The sequence below is a fragment of the Pleurodeles waltl genome, chromosome 4_1 (assembly GCF_031143425.1).
Source record: "Pleurodeles waltl isolate 20211129_DDA chromosome 4_1, aPleWal1.hap1.20221129, whole genome shotgun sequence".
Taxonomy (NCBI): Eukaryota; Metazoa; Chordata; class Amphibia; order Caudata; family Salamandridae; genus Pleurodeles; species Pleurodeles waltl.
The window spans coordinates 703319154-703331287 of record NC_090442.1 but is presented as its reverse complement, the minus strand read 5'-3'; the positions used below and the strand labels follow the sequence as shown (position 1 = coordinate 703331287).

At 40.8% G+C, this 12134-nt stretch overlaps 1 protein-coding gene across 3 annotated transcripts in view; it reads right to left on the bottom strand.

Annotated features, from left to right (window-relative positions):
- Window positions 1-12134, bottom strand: part of SFMBT2 (Scm like with four mbt domains 2) — an 872139-nt gene that overhangs the window by 77923 nt on the left and 782082 nt on the right. For all 3 annotated transcript variants that reach the window (XM_069229268.1, XM_069229271.1, XM_069229269.1), the window contains 2 exons: window positions 10104-10213; window positions 8953-9128 (listed from right to left, as the gene is read on the bottom strand). In XM_069229268.1, the coding sequence (XP_069085369.1) occupies window positions 8953-9128; window positions 10104-10213 (286 nt within the window). The remainder of the gene's footprint in view (window positions 1-8952; window positions 9129-10103; window positions 10214-12134) is intronic.

Sequence of the window (12134 nt, the reverse complement as noted above, 5' to 3'; positions counted from 1 at the left end):
ATCTTGAAAGTGAGTCATTTGTGGAAGAACGATCCTGAAAATCTTGATAAGACTGTTAGAGACAAAGCTAAAGTGAAAAATACAGACACAAATCTAAAAGAAGAAAGAATCCTTTCAGAGCTAAAAGAGAAATTAACTTTTTTTTAAATGAAGTTTTTTTTACATTTTGTTTTGATTATTGTTTTCACTGAAGTATGAAGAAAAAAAGAACATTTATCATTGTTTTAAAGAAAGTTTTCATCAGCTATAATAATTTGGAGCTTCACAATCAATTATTTTTTGGTCTTGATAGATGACGGAATACAGCAGGTGGTGTATAATTATTACTCTGATCATCCTAACAATAATATTCATGATGTTAGTTGGCTTATTGCTGTGCTTACTTTCTTCCATTCTATTCTATTGATGAGGTTTTATCAAACACATGGCTACCCAGAAGGCCTCCAAGCTCTATGGGATATGGAATGGGATATGTCTCCGCAAAGGTTTAACTGACTGTGGTATATATTGTTAACCTAACATGCTGACACATAGAGAAAGTTTAGTTAGTGGATTTCAAGATAATATTCATGCTGCAATAATGGGGGAATATAGTAAATATAAAAAACTGCTATGATTGCACTTTTCTTCCTTCTTCTGCAGGGCAAGAGGGAGCATAAGCACAACTTCCTATCTCTTACAGCTTGTCTTGTATTGAGTCTGTTAATACATTTAATAAGTTTTGTCTCCCTATTTGTCGGACTTCAATATCTCATTGAAGGATCTGCTTATCACTGAAGATAAAAGTACAAACAAGGTTTGTAAATATAGTAAAAAAAATAACAAATTCCAGAAATTAAGCATGGAATTGGAAATTAATAATTGGGGAATTTGTATTTTTTCAGTACAGATGAGTATGAGTTTGTTAAGGAATACAATGAATGGGGCGAGGATTGTGAAAGATTGGAGAGGTGAGGGAAAGCTAAAGGAGCAGATAAAAGGAGAGGAAGAATTTAATTTGTCAAATTTGCACCGTACATGGAGAATGGAATGTGAAAGAATGGGTTAAGTGCGTCTAGTGTGTTGTGAACCTCAGAATATTGAAAAGATTGAGTATGTGAGAGAAAGTGAGTATGAAAGAATTTGCGTTATAAATTATGACTTTCTGATGGTGAGACCAGATTGTGAGGAATGTATTATGTGTGTGGTAAGTCTGCTTATTTTAATTTGCCACCCAATTGGATCTTGTTATTTTCCTTTAGTGCTTCGTAGAGTCTATCATATGAGTGAATTAGAGGATGCAGTTGGTTTAAAGAGAGTGAAACGTGGATTTGGACAGGTAGTATTAGATATATTAGGTGCCATGATCTATCCCAATTGGTGTGGATATGAATGGTGTGAACATTAGACGTTTGTCTCTTATTGGTCATAGGCCCGCTTCTAATACCCCTGGATCATTAATCTGAGTTAATTGCAATGTGCGCCATGGTAATGCAAAACTGTTTAGCATTCAATATCCTTCTTGCAAAGGAAGGCTGTGTTTGCAAGGGCACTGAACATTAAGAGATGTTGCACCTTCATACCTAATAACAACCTTGCTATTATTGCCTATATAAGCAATGTAACTAATAACTCTTGTGTACTGCATACTTTAAAAGAGGCATGACATGTAAGGGGATTGTAGGTTCCCCTGGTTAGTGTGACAGAAAAGAGTTTTAGCAAGGTTGGTGAATGGATTGATAATCTAGGAGGGGGTACTTTGAGAACTATACCAACTCCTGTAATTATCATAATGAGTTGTGCAATGATCCTGTTTTTTTATTAAAATATTCTGGGTGCCTATTAAAAACTGTGGATGTAAGGGAGAAAGAAGATCATCAAAAAGGAAATGGAATGAAGAATATGAGATAGAGAAAGTTAAGGATCATGTATACAACCAGCTGAAAATGATAGAGGACAGCACCAGAAAGAAGTAGACAGGAATGCAAACTATAATTTATTGATTAATAAATTCCTATTAATTTTGTTTGTGATTATATAATAATCACAGGAGGAATCTGTAGGAGAATGTTATGGATTAATATTTTTGTGCGTCAATAACAATGTGTAACAACCATTTACACACACCGAAACACATATGCAAACTGAATTAAAACTCATGCTTTTGAAACAAGTTTTATATGATGTGTAGGAGTGTAGTTTCTAATGTGTTTTATTTTGGACTTTTTTCTAATTTTTACTTACTCTATAACTCTGAAAGTAAGATTCTTCATAGCACTGACTCTGTATCATTTTTTGATCTTTGTAATAGAACCCTGGACTTTTCATTGATCTAGAACTCAGTTTCTGATTGTCATCATTTAATCCTATATTATTAATATATTGTATTTTTAATTGATTTTGATGTATTGGAAGAAGCCTTAATGATGGGACACATTAACTCATGAAATTGTGGTTAACACAGTCTTGGATCCCGCACATTGTGGAAGACTGAGGTCAATTTTGGGGTGACTGAATTTTGTCACAGTGTAAGATCCAGCACCTCCAGTTGTCAAGTCCCATTGGAGTGGCCTCACAAAACTGGAGGGGCTTAAGGCAAGAACGGGGTCATCTGTAACCCATGATCTGAAAATGAGGCTCAGGAACTGGTTGAAAATGCAATTGAGCTATTATTATATGGTGATCACATGACTCTTTTGTGTTGTTTTCAGAGGTCTCAAGTTACCAAATTCCAGGACAAGATGGCTTGTCCAGTCCAGGGGTTTTTGTTTCATGCTGGGATATATAGGCCGCCCGCCAAAGAAACCCCGTCGAAAGACCGCTCTGCGGTCAAAAGACCGCGGGGGTCATTTCGACTTTCCCGCTGGGCCGGCGGGTGACCGCCAAAAGGGCGCCCGCCGGCCCAGCGGGAAAGACCCTGCAACAATGAAGCCGTTGCACCCGTTGCGATTTTCACTGTCTGCAAAGCAGACAGTGAAAATCTTTATGGGGCCCTGTTAGGGGGCCCCTGCACTGCCCATGCCAGTGGCATGGGCAGTGCAGGGGCCCCCAGGGGCCCCATGACAGCCGCTCCCGCCATCCTGTTTCTGGCAGTGTAAACCGCCAGAAACAGGCTGGCGGGAAGGGGGTCGGAATCCCCATGGCGGCGCTGCAAGCAGCGCTGCCATGGAGGAATCTCCAGGCCAGGGGAAATCCGGCGGGAAATCCGGCGGGAAACCGCTGGATCCCCTTTTCTGACCGTGGCTTTACCGCTGCGGTCAGAATGGCCCTGGAAGCACCGCCAGCCTGTTGGCGGTGCTTCCGTGTCCCTCCACCCTGGCGGTCCATGACCGCCAGGGTTGGAATGAGGGCCATAGTCTTGTTTTAGCCATTATAAAAGTGAGATTGTAAGTCCCAGGATTCAAAGACATGTCCTTGACTAAATAAACTACTAATACAAGGAACTTGGAATCTTGAGACCCTTACTAGGGTCACCCAATGATCCCACCTCATTATTATTTGGTGACCACTACTACATCCTTCTTGTGGGATAGTCATGTGACCCAATTTGTTTATTGTGATGATTGAGCACATGACACAATTTCTGTGTTTTTTTCACTCCACATGACTTTGCTTCATTATTGTTTCAATGTGGTAGGTTTATTTAGCTTTGAGCTTTCTTTTTACAAATCATTTTCATGTAGTACTTCATTGGAATAAGTCAGTTTGCAAGAGGCAAGACGGCAAATCTCAGAATGAAGCTGGTTTATACTAGTAATAGCCTAGGTAGGGAATATTCAGGTCCTGGTAAGTCTTATGTAAACCATTTGTTACTGACCACCTCACAGACTCGAAGTGGGTGTAATTGAAAATATTTTTCTTCCATGAGAAACATAATTTGCAGCATGTTTGAGTCAATGTGTGGTGCTAAAAGGGTGCCCTGCATTTGGGCGGTCATTCTGACCGTGGCGGGCGGCGGTCACCGCCCGCCATGCGGTTACTGCTATATGGCCGCTCCGCGGTCAAAAGACCGCAGCGGCCATTCTGGCTTTCCCGCTGGGCCGGCGGGCGACCGACAAAAGAGCGCCCGCCGGCCCAGCGGGAAAGGCCCTGCAACAAGGAAGCCGGCTCCGAATGGAGCCGGCGGAGTTGCAGGGGTGCTACGGGTGCAGTTGCACCCGTTGCGATTTTTACTGTCTGCAATGCAGACAGTGAAAATCTTCATGGGGCCCTGTTAGGGGGACCCTGCACTGCCCATGCCAGTGGCATGGGCAGTGCAGGGGCCCCCAAGGGCCCCACGACACCCGTTCCCGCCATCCTGTTCCTGGCGGTAAGAACCGCCAGAAACAGGGTGGCGGGAAGGGGGTCGGAATCCCCATGGCGGCGCTGCAAGCAGCGCCACCATGGAGGATTCCCTGGGCCAGAGGAAAACCGTTGGAAAACCGCTGGTTCCCCTTTTCTGACTGCGGCTTTACCGCCGCGGTCAGAATAGCCAGGAAGCACCGCCAGTCTGTTGGCGGTGCTTCCGTGGTCCCCGGCCCTGGCGGTCATGGACCGCCAGGGTCGGAATGACCCCCTTGGTCTTTTATTGTGAGATCAGTATTATACTTTGTATCTTAGGTTTGTGCTTTTGTATTACTGTTTATATATATTTTGGTATATATGCAACTCACTTGTATGCACTGTGATGCACAAAAGCAGCACCTTGCATCATTCACTATTAAACAGAGGGTCCATTTGACCCAGAGTAATTATGCAGTGCTATTGTTTGGGTTAAATGAATTGGACTTGCTTCAGGCAGCAGGCCTATTGCTTTGGTTACAATGATCTTACAGGCTTCAGACAGCAGAGATATTGCTTAATTTACACAGATGTACAGCTATCTCTCAGGTTACACATATCATACAGCTAAAGGCTTCAGACAGAAGAGCTGTTGGGTTTCATGGTTCGTGCAGGCCTCAGACAGCAGAACTATCCCACACATTGTGTATATAATGTACACAATGCTAGAAGTAAAAATAAAATACTCTGGGATCCTTTAAAATGGGATCATGGGTTGGCAGCAAAAAGTTGGTGGAGCTTTGTGGCACAGAGTCATGACGAGCGGAGTATGACAGTGAACTTTATTTCACATTTGATGTGAGGATAAAATGCAAAAAAACACAGTGAAATTATATAGTTGCCTAGGATCACACAATTTGGTAAAGCCAGGATTGATCCCAAATTTTGTTATTTCAATTTGTACAATTCAGTCACTAGATGGATATTCTTAGACATAAAACATTCATGCACCTCCCCCCACTGCCCTGGTGACGATATCAGTAAAGAACCAAGAGACTGTTCAGTCGTGCACCTTACATGTGGTCTAGCTTATTATCGTTGATGGAGCAACATTATAGCCTATTAAATTATCTACAAAAGAAGTGTTTGTACCATGCACATCCTCTACTGAAGTATTTCAAGGTGCTCTAGAATGTGATAATAAATTACATGGCTAAAGAATACAAAAAAGTGATGGATGGAATGCTTGAATTATTCTCAGGCACTGGTGATTACTCGGGTGGCACCCCAGTCTACTGTTATTTTGGACACCATGTCACCTCAGTTTGGACCCAGCCATATACAACTCAGTTTTGACCCCGCTCCAATGGGAACAATCCAGCCCGAACTTCTAGGCCAGATCCTAACCAGAACACAAGCAACTCTAAACCAGTTTTGTACTTGTTCGTTTTGAACACATGATACCTTAGTTTGCACCCAACCATATGCAAATTAAAATCGCATGGCGGCCCAGTGAAATACTGCAATTCCTTAGGATCACACAATTTGTTCAAGCGGAGAGGCCAGGGTTGATCCCAGTTTTCCTGGTTTCACTTGGTGCAAATCAACCTTTAGATGGGTTTCTCTTCTTCTTGCCCATTTTACACTAATGTAGAGATATAAAGCCCTCTTGCCTGGTGTCCACACCCTTATGGTGGTCAGACTTGATTAGCAAATTAGAAACTGTAAGAAATGTGTTATGAGTTTCCCTTTAAAAATGTTTGTAACAGCGGCTTTTTGTTCAACTTATTAAAGAAATTGTGCTTAAAAATGCACCATTTAAAACCAAATTTTACAAATTGTCTTGGAGGGAGATCCCCTCTCCACCATATCCCCCCTCCCCACCCGATCCACCCAGGAAAAAAATTCACCTTGCTCACTCGCCAAAAGTTATTAATTGGTCTTGTGCTAACCACTTTCAAGCTCCACCAGCTGTCACTGATGACCTTTCAGACTTTTCAAGGTTGCAGGGAAACTAAAGAAAAAACTAAGAAATGTTGGGAGGGTGCAGGGAAACTAACGAAATAACAAAGAAGTGTTGGTAGAATAAACTTTCCACTTATTGAGAGGAGATCGTATAAAGTCCTTCCCCCAGCATCTCTACTCTCCTTTCCGTTGGAAGAAGGATTCTGTTAACAGAGACAACAGGAGTGCCATTGAAGAAATATCTTTAGTCATCCTCACTCTAAATGATGTGGGCAGACCAATGGTTTGGCAGAGTGCTCTGTTGCTTGTGCAATGGAGTACTTTCTCCACCACACTCTAGATCAGGCCCTAAATTTAGAATAGAGCACTCAGTAAAGAAGAAATGTCTGTACACCTGAAGGTGCACATAGCATATTGGCACCATTATCATATCCCTGCCATTGAAGGTTTTCTATATGGAGGTGTAGATACTCCAAATGGTTCACAACTGTCTGTTTTAAACTTTATAGCAGAACCTTCATCATTATTAATGTATGTTAACACCTACTCTTCAGTATGGCAAATCCTGTGGCTGATGCATAGTTCAGTATAATAGAGTTTGTTTTTTGCTCAATGACAAAGTCCTCTGTGCTCCGAAATAAAGCAAGAAAAGCTTCAGCTTTTATGTGGTGTAATTTTTTACACACCATTTAGGAGGATACAGCTCCACAATGAAGTTTTTCATTAGTCCAAAGCATGATAGTTTCCTCATTAGTGTGATTTTTTTCTGCATGATGCCTCACACAAAGAGAAGTGTATGTTACTTGTCACAAGGAGGTGGAAGGCAAGATACTTAACTGTGATTTGCCACCATAGGCGGGTTATAACTCCTACGTGTTCCTTTCTCATAAGGAGGCCTTCCCCAGGAGAAGGCCTTACACAATGTAATAGAGTTAGGACAACAGGATTTGATACATTGCTTTGTGGATGTATATTAACCAGGATATGAAAAGGAGCTCTTGACACCATAGAGAACATATAAAACTAGTAAAATGTTGGCTACCAGCTCAATGTGGTATGACTTACAGCTATAAGTCTTCGGTAGCCATGTGTAGTTGTGAGTAGTCAGGTGGACACCAGAACACAACAAGGGATGTTTGAATCACCACACTGTCTTTCCCTGGTTAGAGTCAGTCTCTGGTGACCACAGAATAGCAGGCAGCTCTACACATGTCAAGCAGCAGAATTTATCTATAACGTGAAAGTGCGCCAGGAAAGCACCACATGCTCCATTCCCTCCAGCGGGCTGCTTTGGTGATGCTTTTCCAAGACATACAGATATAGACAAAGAGACACAAACACTTTCACTCACAAAAACTCATTCACACATCGCCTGCTTTTCATTACTTTTCCCGGTCAAAGTTTCATACAGTCACTTCATGGTTGTCCAATTCCCACAACCCCTCACAAGCGCGACCTAACATACTCAAACAAAGTACTGTGGGCCCTCAAGACCCTGAACCCACATTGCTTTATATAACGCTAACCCATAGGTAGTCTTATATTTGTTAGAAGTGAACTATGAAAGACGATCTGTTATCTCTCCCAGAAAGCAGAGGTCTTTGGAGAGTAGTTTGAGAAGGAATCTGCATGGAACATGCCCTTATGAATTGTGCCAAGCTGGGGTGACTGCTGCATTTTGACAATTCCTGTCCATTCAGAGTTGCTGATGCCCCAGTGCTAGCGGTACTTATCATATTTCAACCATAGTATGTCTAACGAGATTTTGGGCTGTGCTAAGACACCCATGTTTGTTTTTGGCTTTAGAAAATGTTTGAAAGAGTAGTGACATTGCTTTTTTCTTTGTCCCGTGGATCTACGAAAATGCAATGACCAAGCTTCAGGATGAAATTGGATTTATAGTCCTTAGCACCTTGCTTATGTAATAGTACAGATGTCCCTAAACGCATATGACATACAGTGACAAATTAACATATTGTTGCTCCTGCAATTCCTAAACCGTAAGTGACAACACCTATTTCACAGCATGACACATTATTTGTATTACTTGGGCTGACCTATGTTGAAGGTAGGATTCCACTTGGCTGTGATTACTTAATGAGAGTTGAACACAAGGGTAGTTATGCGGTATCTATGTGCCAGAAAACTCACAGAATGTAAGACATTATCGAATTATTTTCTAGACAGGAAACAGATTAACCTTAAAAAATGACCTATGGTGTGATATAGATAATAATCCCTGTAGTCAAGGACACATCATTGTTAACCCTTTGAGCAGCCAAGTGTCCACAGGGACTATAAACTAACCTGGTGGACGAGGAAAGCACAGCAGATACAGAAAACTGATCGAACTCCACTTCGCTCACATTTCCGGCTGCCATTGTTTTCATATTTTTCTACTGGAATGTGAACTAATTAAAAGAGGGCAAATGAATCTACATTTTGTACAACATTATGGCCTTAACAATGCCGACTACACAAAAATGATCAAAAACTTTAAAACCAGGAGACATGAATGTTATCATCTTGAAAAGTACAATGGATGAGAACGCAAAACTTGTGAAATAATGTTAAAGACATATTCCGTCTGACCAGCTTGTGTGCTTAGCTTGGAGAGCACGGTTTCTATGCTGAACTTTGAATCAACTTTTAACAATGAGTCTGTGGTTTATTGCTGCAAAATATCTTCACATTCCTATAATTGCACAGTTGACATTGCTTTTCGTAAAATGACACTTCTGTACTCACTGTACTTTGTTTTCGTGTGAACTGAGCAATTCTCAGGGCATGTTTCAGTGACCTCCACTGGGCTGAACAGATTTGGGCAGCATTCCAGCTTTGCACAAACTCTTCTGCAGAAATCACTAACTTGATCGGAGGTTTTTACAATCTTGACTGTTGCTCTATACGTTTTCCCTTTGTACCTAGAAAACATAAAAATATATTTTGTCATGTAGTGCATCAATAAATGTTCGGGGATGCCCTGGCAATCAACTAGTAATAAAATCAGTTACCAGAGGGAACATCTGTTGTAAGAATCAGTGCCTCTGTGTGACCGGAAGTTAATGGCTGGCCCAAGAGTCTTAGGCCCTGATTTAGAAAAGGCAGAACAGATACTATATCTCAAAGGTAATAAAGTATTCTTTTCGCCGTATTGATGGTCCACCCACCTCGCGTAGAGTCGGGCAGATTTTCAGTATTTCATTGCCAGAAACGACTCCATTTCGGCTGCTGACATATTCCTCCTGAGGCTACACTTAATGACCTCGGCTGTATCTCTTCCCAATAAATCCAGTCATTATTAGGTAAAGTCCCAAATGGGAAATAACCTGGTGGCCCAGATTTACTGGATCCTTTCCCAGAGGTTTTCCCTAATTCTGGGGGTATTGTTACTGACATTTTCCCACCTGCTTCACCCAGGTTTTGTAAGGTGACTATGGGACCAGAGTGGGTCACTGTGCAGGAACTGTGGGGTGAGGAGGACAGAGAGGGAAAGGGGGGACGCATGCACAGTAATAATCTCACATTTTGAAATGCCCTTATCGTAAATATTTGCTCTGCACCAGACACTGCTTCATAAATACATTAAAATGTTTGTTCCCCCAAAACGATCAATACAAGCAACCAAACATCCTCTCCAAGCTTGGGGTAGAGTGCTGTAGTTCGTGTGACCCAATAGGCGCTCATGCTTTTCCATCTTTGAATATTTTTGTGCCTCAGGACCCACTTCTGCAATGTTTACAAACATGCTTCACGTGCTTCTATGCCACTTTATAAAGACTTCCGCTGTTTTTATGATTTTCGCTATATTATATTCATGGACTTCTTAAGACTGTTATCTTAGTTTGACAGTCAATATATTATTCAACATACTTATGGCAGTAATGACCAATGCTTACTTGGCTTTGAGTGTTTCCTCTTGGAAGTTCCACTGTGAATCTTCCACGAACTGTAGCTCTCGTAGCACTCTCCCTGGTTTGTAGGCTGCATTAATCATCATGCCTAGGACCTGGTTAAAACATCAAGGAGGAGGGCAAAGTTAACCATGGCCCATAAGAGGGTCTTAAGCAACCCGTGTCAAAACTCTCTGGATCATATTTGAGCTTTTGTCATCGATTTTCTTTAGCAATGGCGTGAATTAAATTTACAAGTTAGTTTGGCTGCTCTCTTGCTAGTAGTAGTTCAAAATACTTACCAAGGAAATTATTACACTAATTATCAATACTCATTGAACACAAATTCAGGTAAATGGGGCCCTAGGTTTTATTGAGACTAATTATCTCTCCATGTTTGTACATTTCAGACATAATTCATCTTTAATCTGGAGATTTGAGGAGGCACAGGAGGTAGGCCTTGTTTTCTCCCCAGTAGAAAAAAAGGCCATTGGATTCCATTTCCTTCCCATAGTGCCAAAGTAATTCCTACAACTGGTGAAGGCTCAGAAGTGAAGAACGTCAAGGGTAGCAGGTCCCAGATGGGCCACCAAAATGGGTGTTGGGATATTACCACTCACAGTGCTAAATTTAAGCCAGGCACATGGGTGGTCATGCTTTGTGTGGGACCCCTTATACCAGCTAGATCTCTATCTTGGTGGAGGTGATGAAAGTGAGCTGTGGGGTTGGGACAACAGACAATAGGCCTGATTCACAAAGGTAAGCTGCTCATCATTTCTGAGTGAAAAGAAGATTTTTATCTATGAGCAGATTTAAGATTTTCCAAGCCCCCCAAGGGTGGAGACTCCTACGACTGAATTATTGAACATGAAGAATCTATTAGTAACTTTCCCTCGATCTATGGAGCTATCCCACTCTCACTAGAGAAATTATTGTTTATTTTTAATATAATAGTTCTAAAAAAATAACATATCATAAAAATATAAAACATCGAATAATCCTAGTCTAGGGCTATAAAAGAAAAATATATAAAACACTACGTCCTAAAATGTGTATTAAATAGTACATTAATTAAAATAGGTTAATGTCTCTAAATATTGTTTTTAAACAATATTTTACATTTCAAATCAGCCACTCCTTCTAACCTATTTTTTATTTAATTTGTAAGAAACTTGATTCTAGGTCATGTTTTTAATTATAGTATTTTTAGATATTTTAAGTGTAGCTAAAAAATATTTTGGATTCATTTTAAGTTTAAGTGTTTTCTTACTTAATTCTATGTTAGTTTTTTAAACCATAAATATGATATATATGTATATTAAAGACAATGGTGGTGATAGCACCAATGTAGTTATAGTTAGGTCTGACTTTCCCTAGGTAAGGATTTTTTTTCTTTGGCTTTTTTGCCATTTGACGACCCTTGCCTAAGCTTTTCCTAAAAAAGGTTCATCACTTCAGCTCTTTCATTTCAGTCAAGTCCATCAATCAAGGGACAAGAAAAACATAGATTTCACATTTTAATTTCCTTAGGAAATGATTTCTGAAAAAATGTCTGGGATAGAATTACACCACATTTGGCAGAAATGTATAACTTTACTCAGAGAGCATGCTTTTCATTATTCGGTGTAAATCTGTTTTAAATACATTTGTTTTTAAAAAGGTGCTCTGAATGGTCATGAAGGAGTTACTCCCTTAGAAAAATTGGTGATATCTGCACTGTTATGTACTGCAAGATTACTGCTGAATTCCCACTGAACCGAAAATTAAACAAATATTGGAATCACATTGGCTGAGGGAGCCTTTTCTCCCATCTGCTTATGTAGTACTTCAGTCGCCAGGATGGTACCACAGTACCTTGTAATCTGATTGGCCATCTGCAACGTCTCAGCAAAATATTGTGGCAGCCATCATGGGACTTCATCTCTGTGTCCTGAGAAACTTTAAAGAAAAGTCATAAGGGTACAGACACACTCATCCCCGGTACTTGTTGAGGTAGACACTAAGCAACCCACCAAGATTAACATTTTTGTGGGCAAA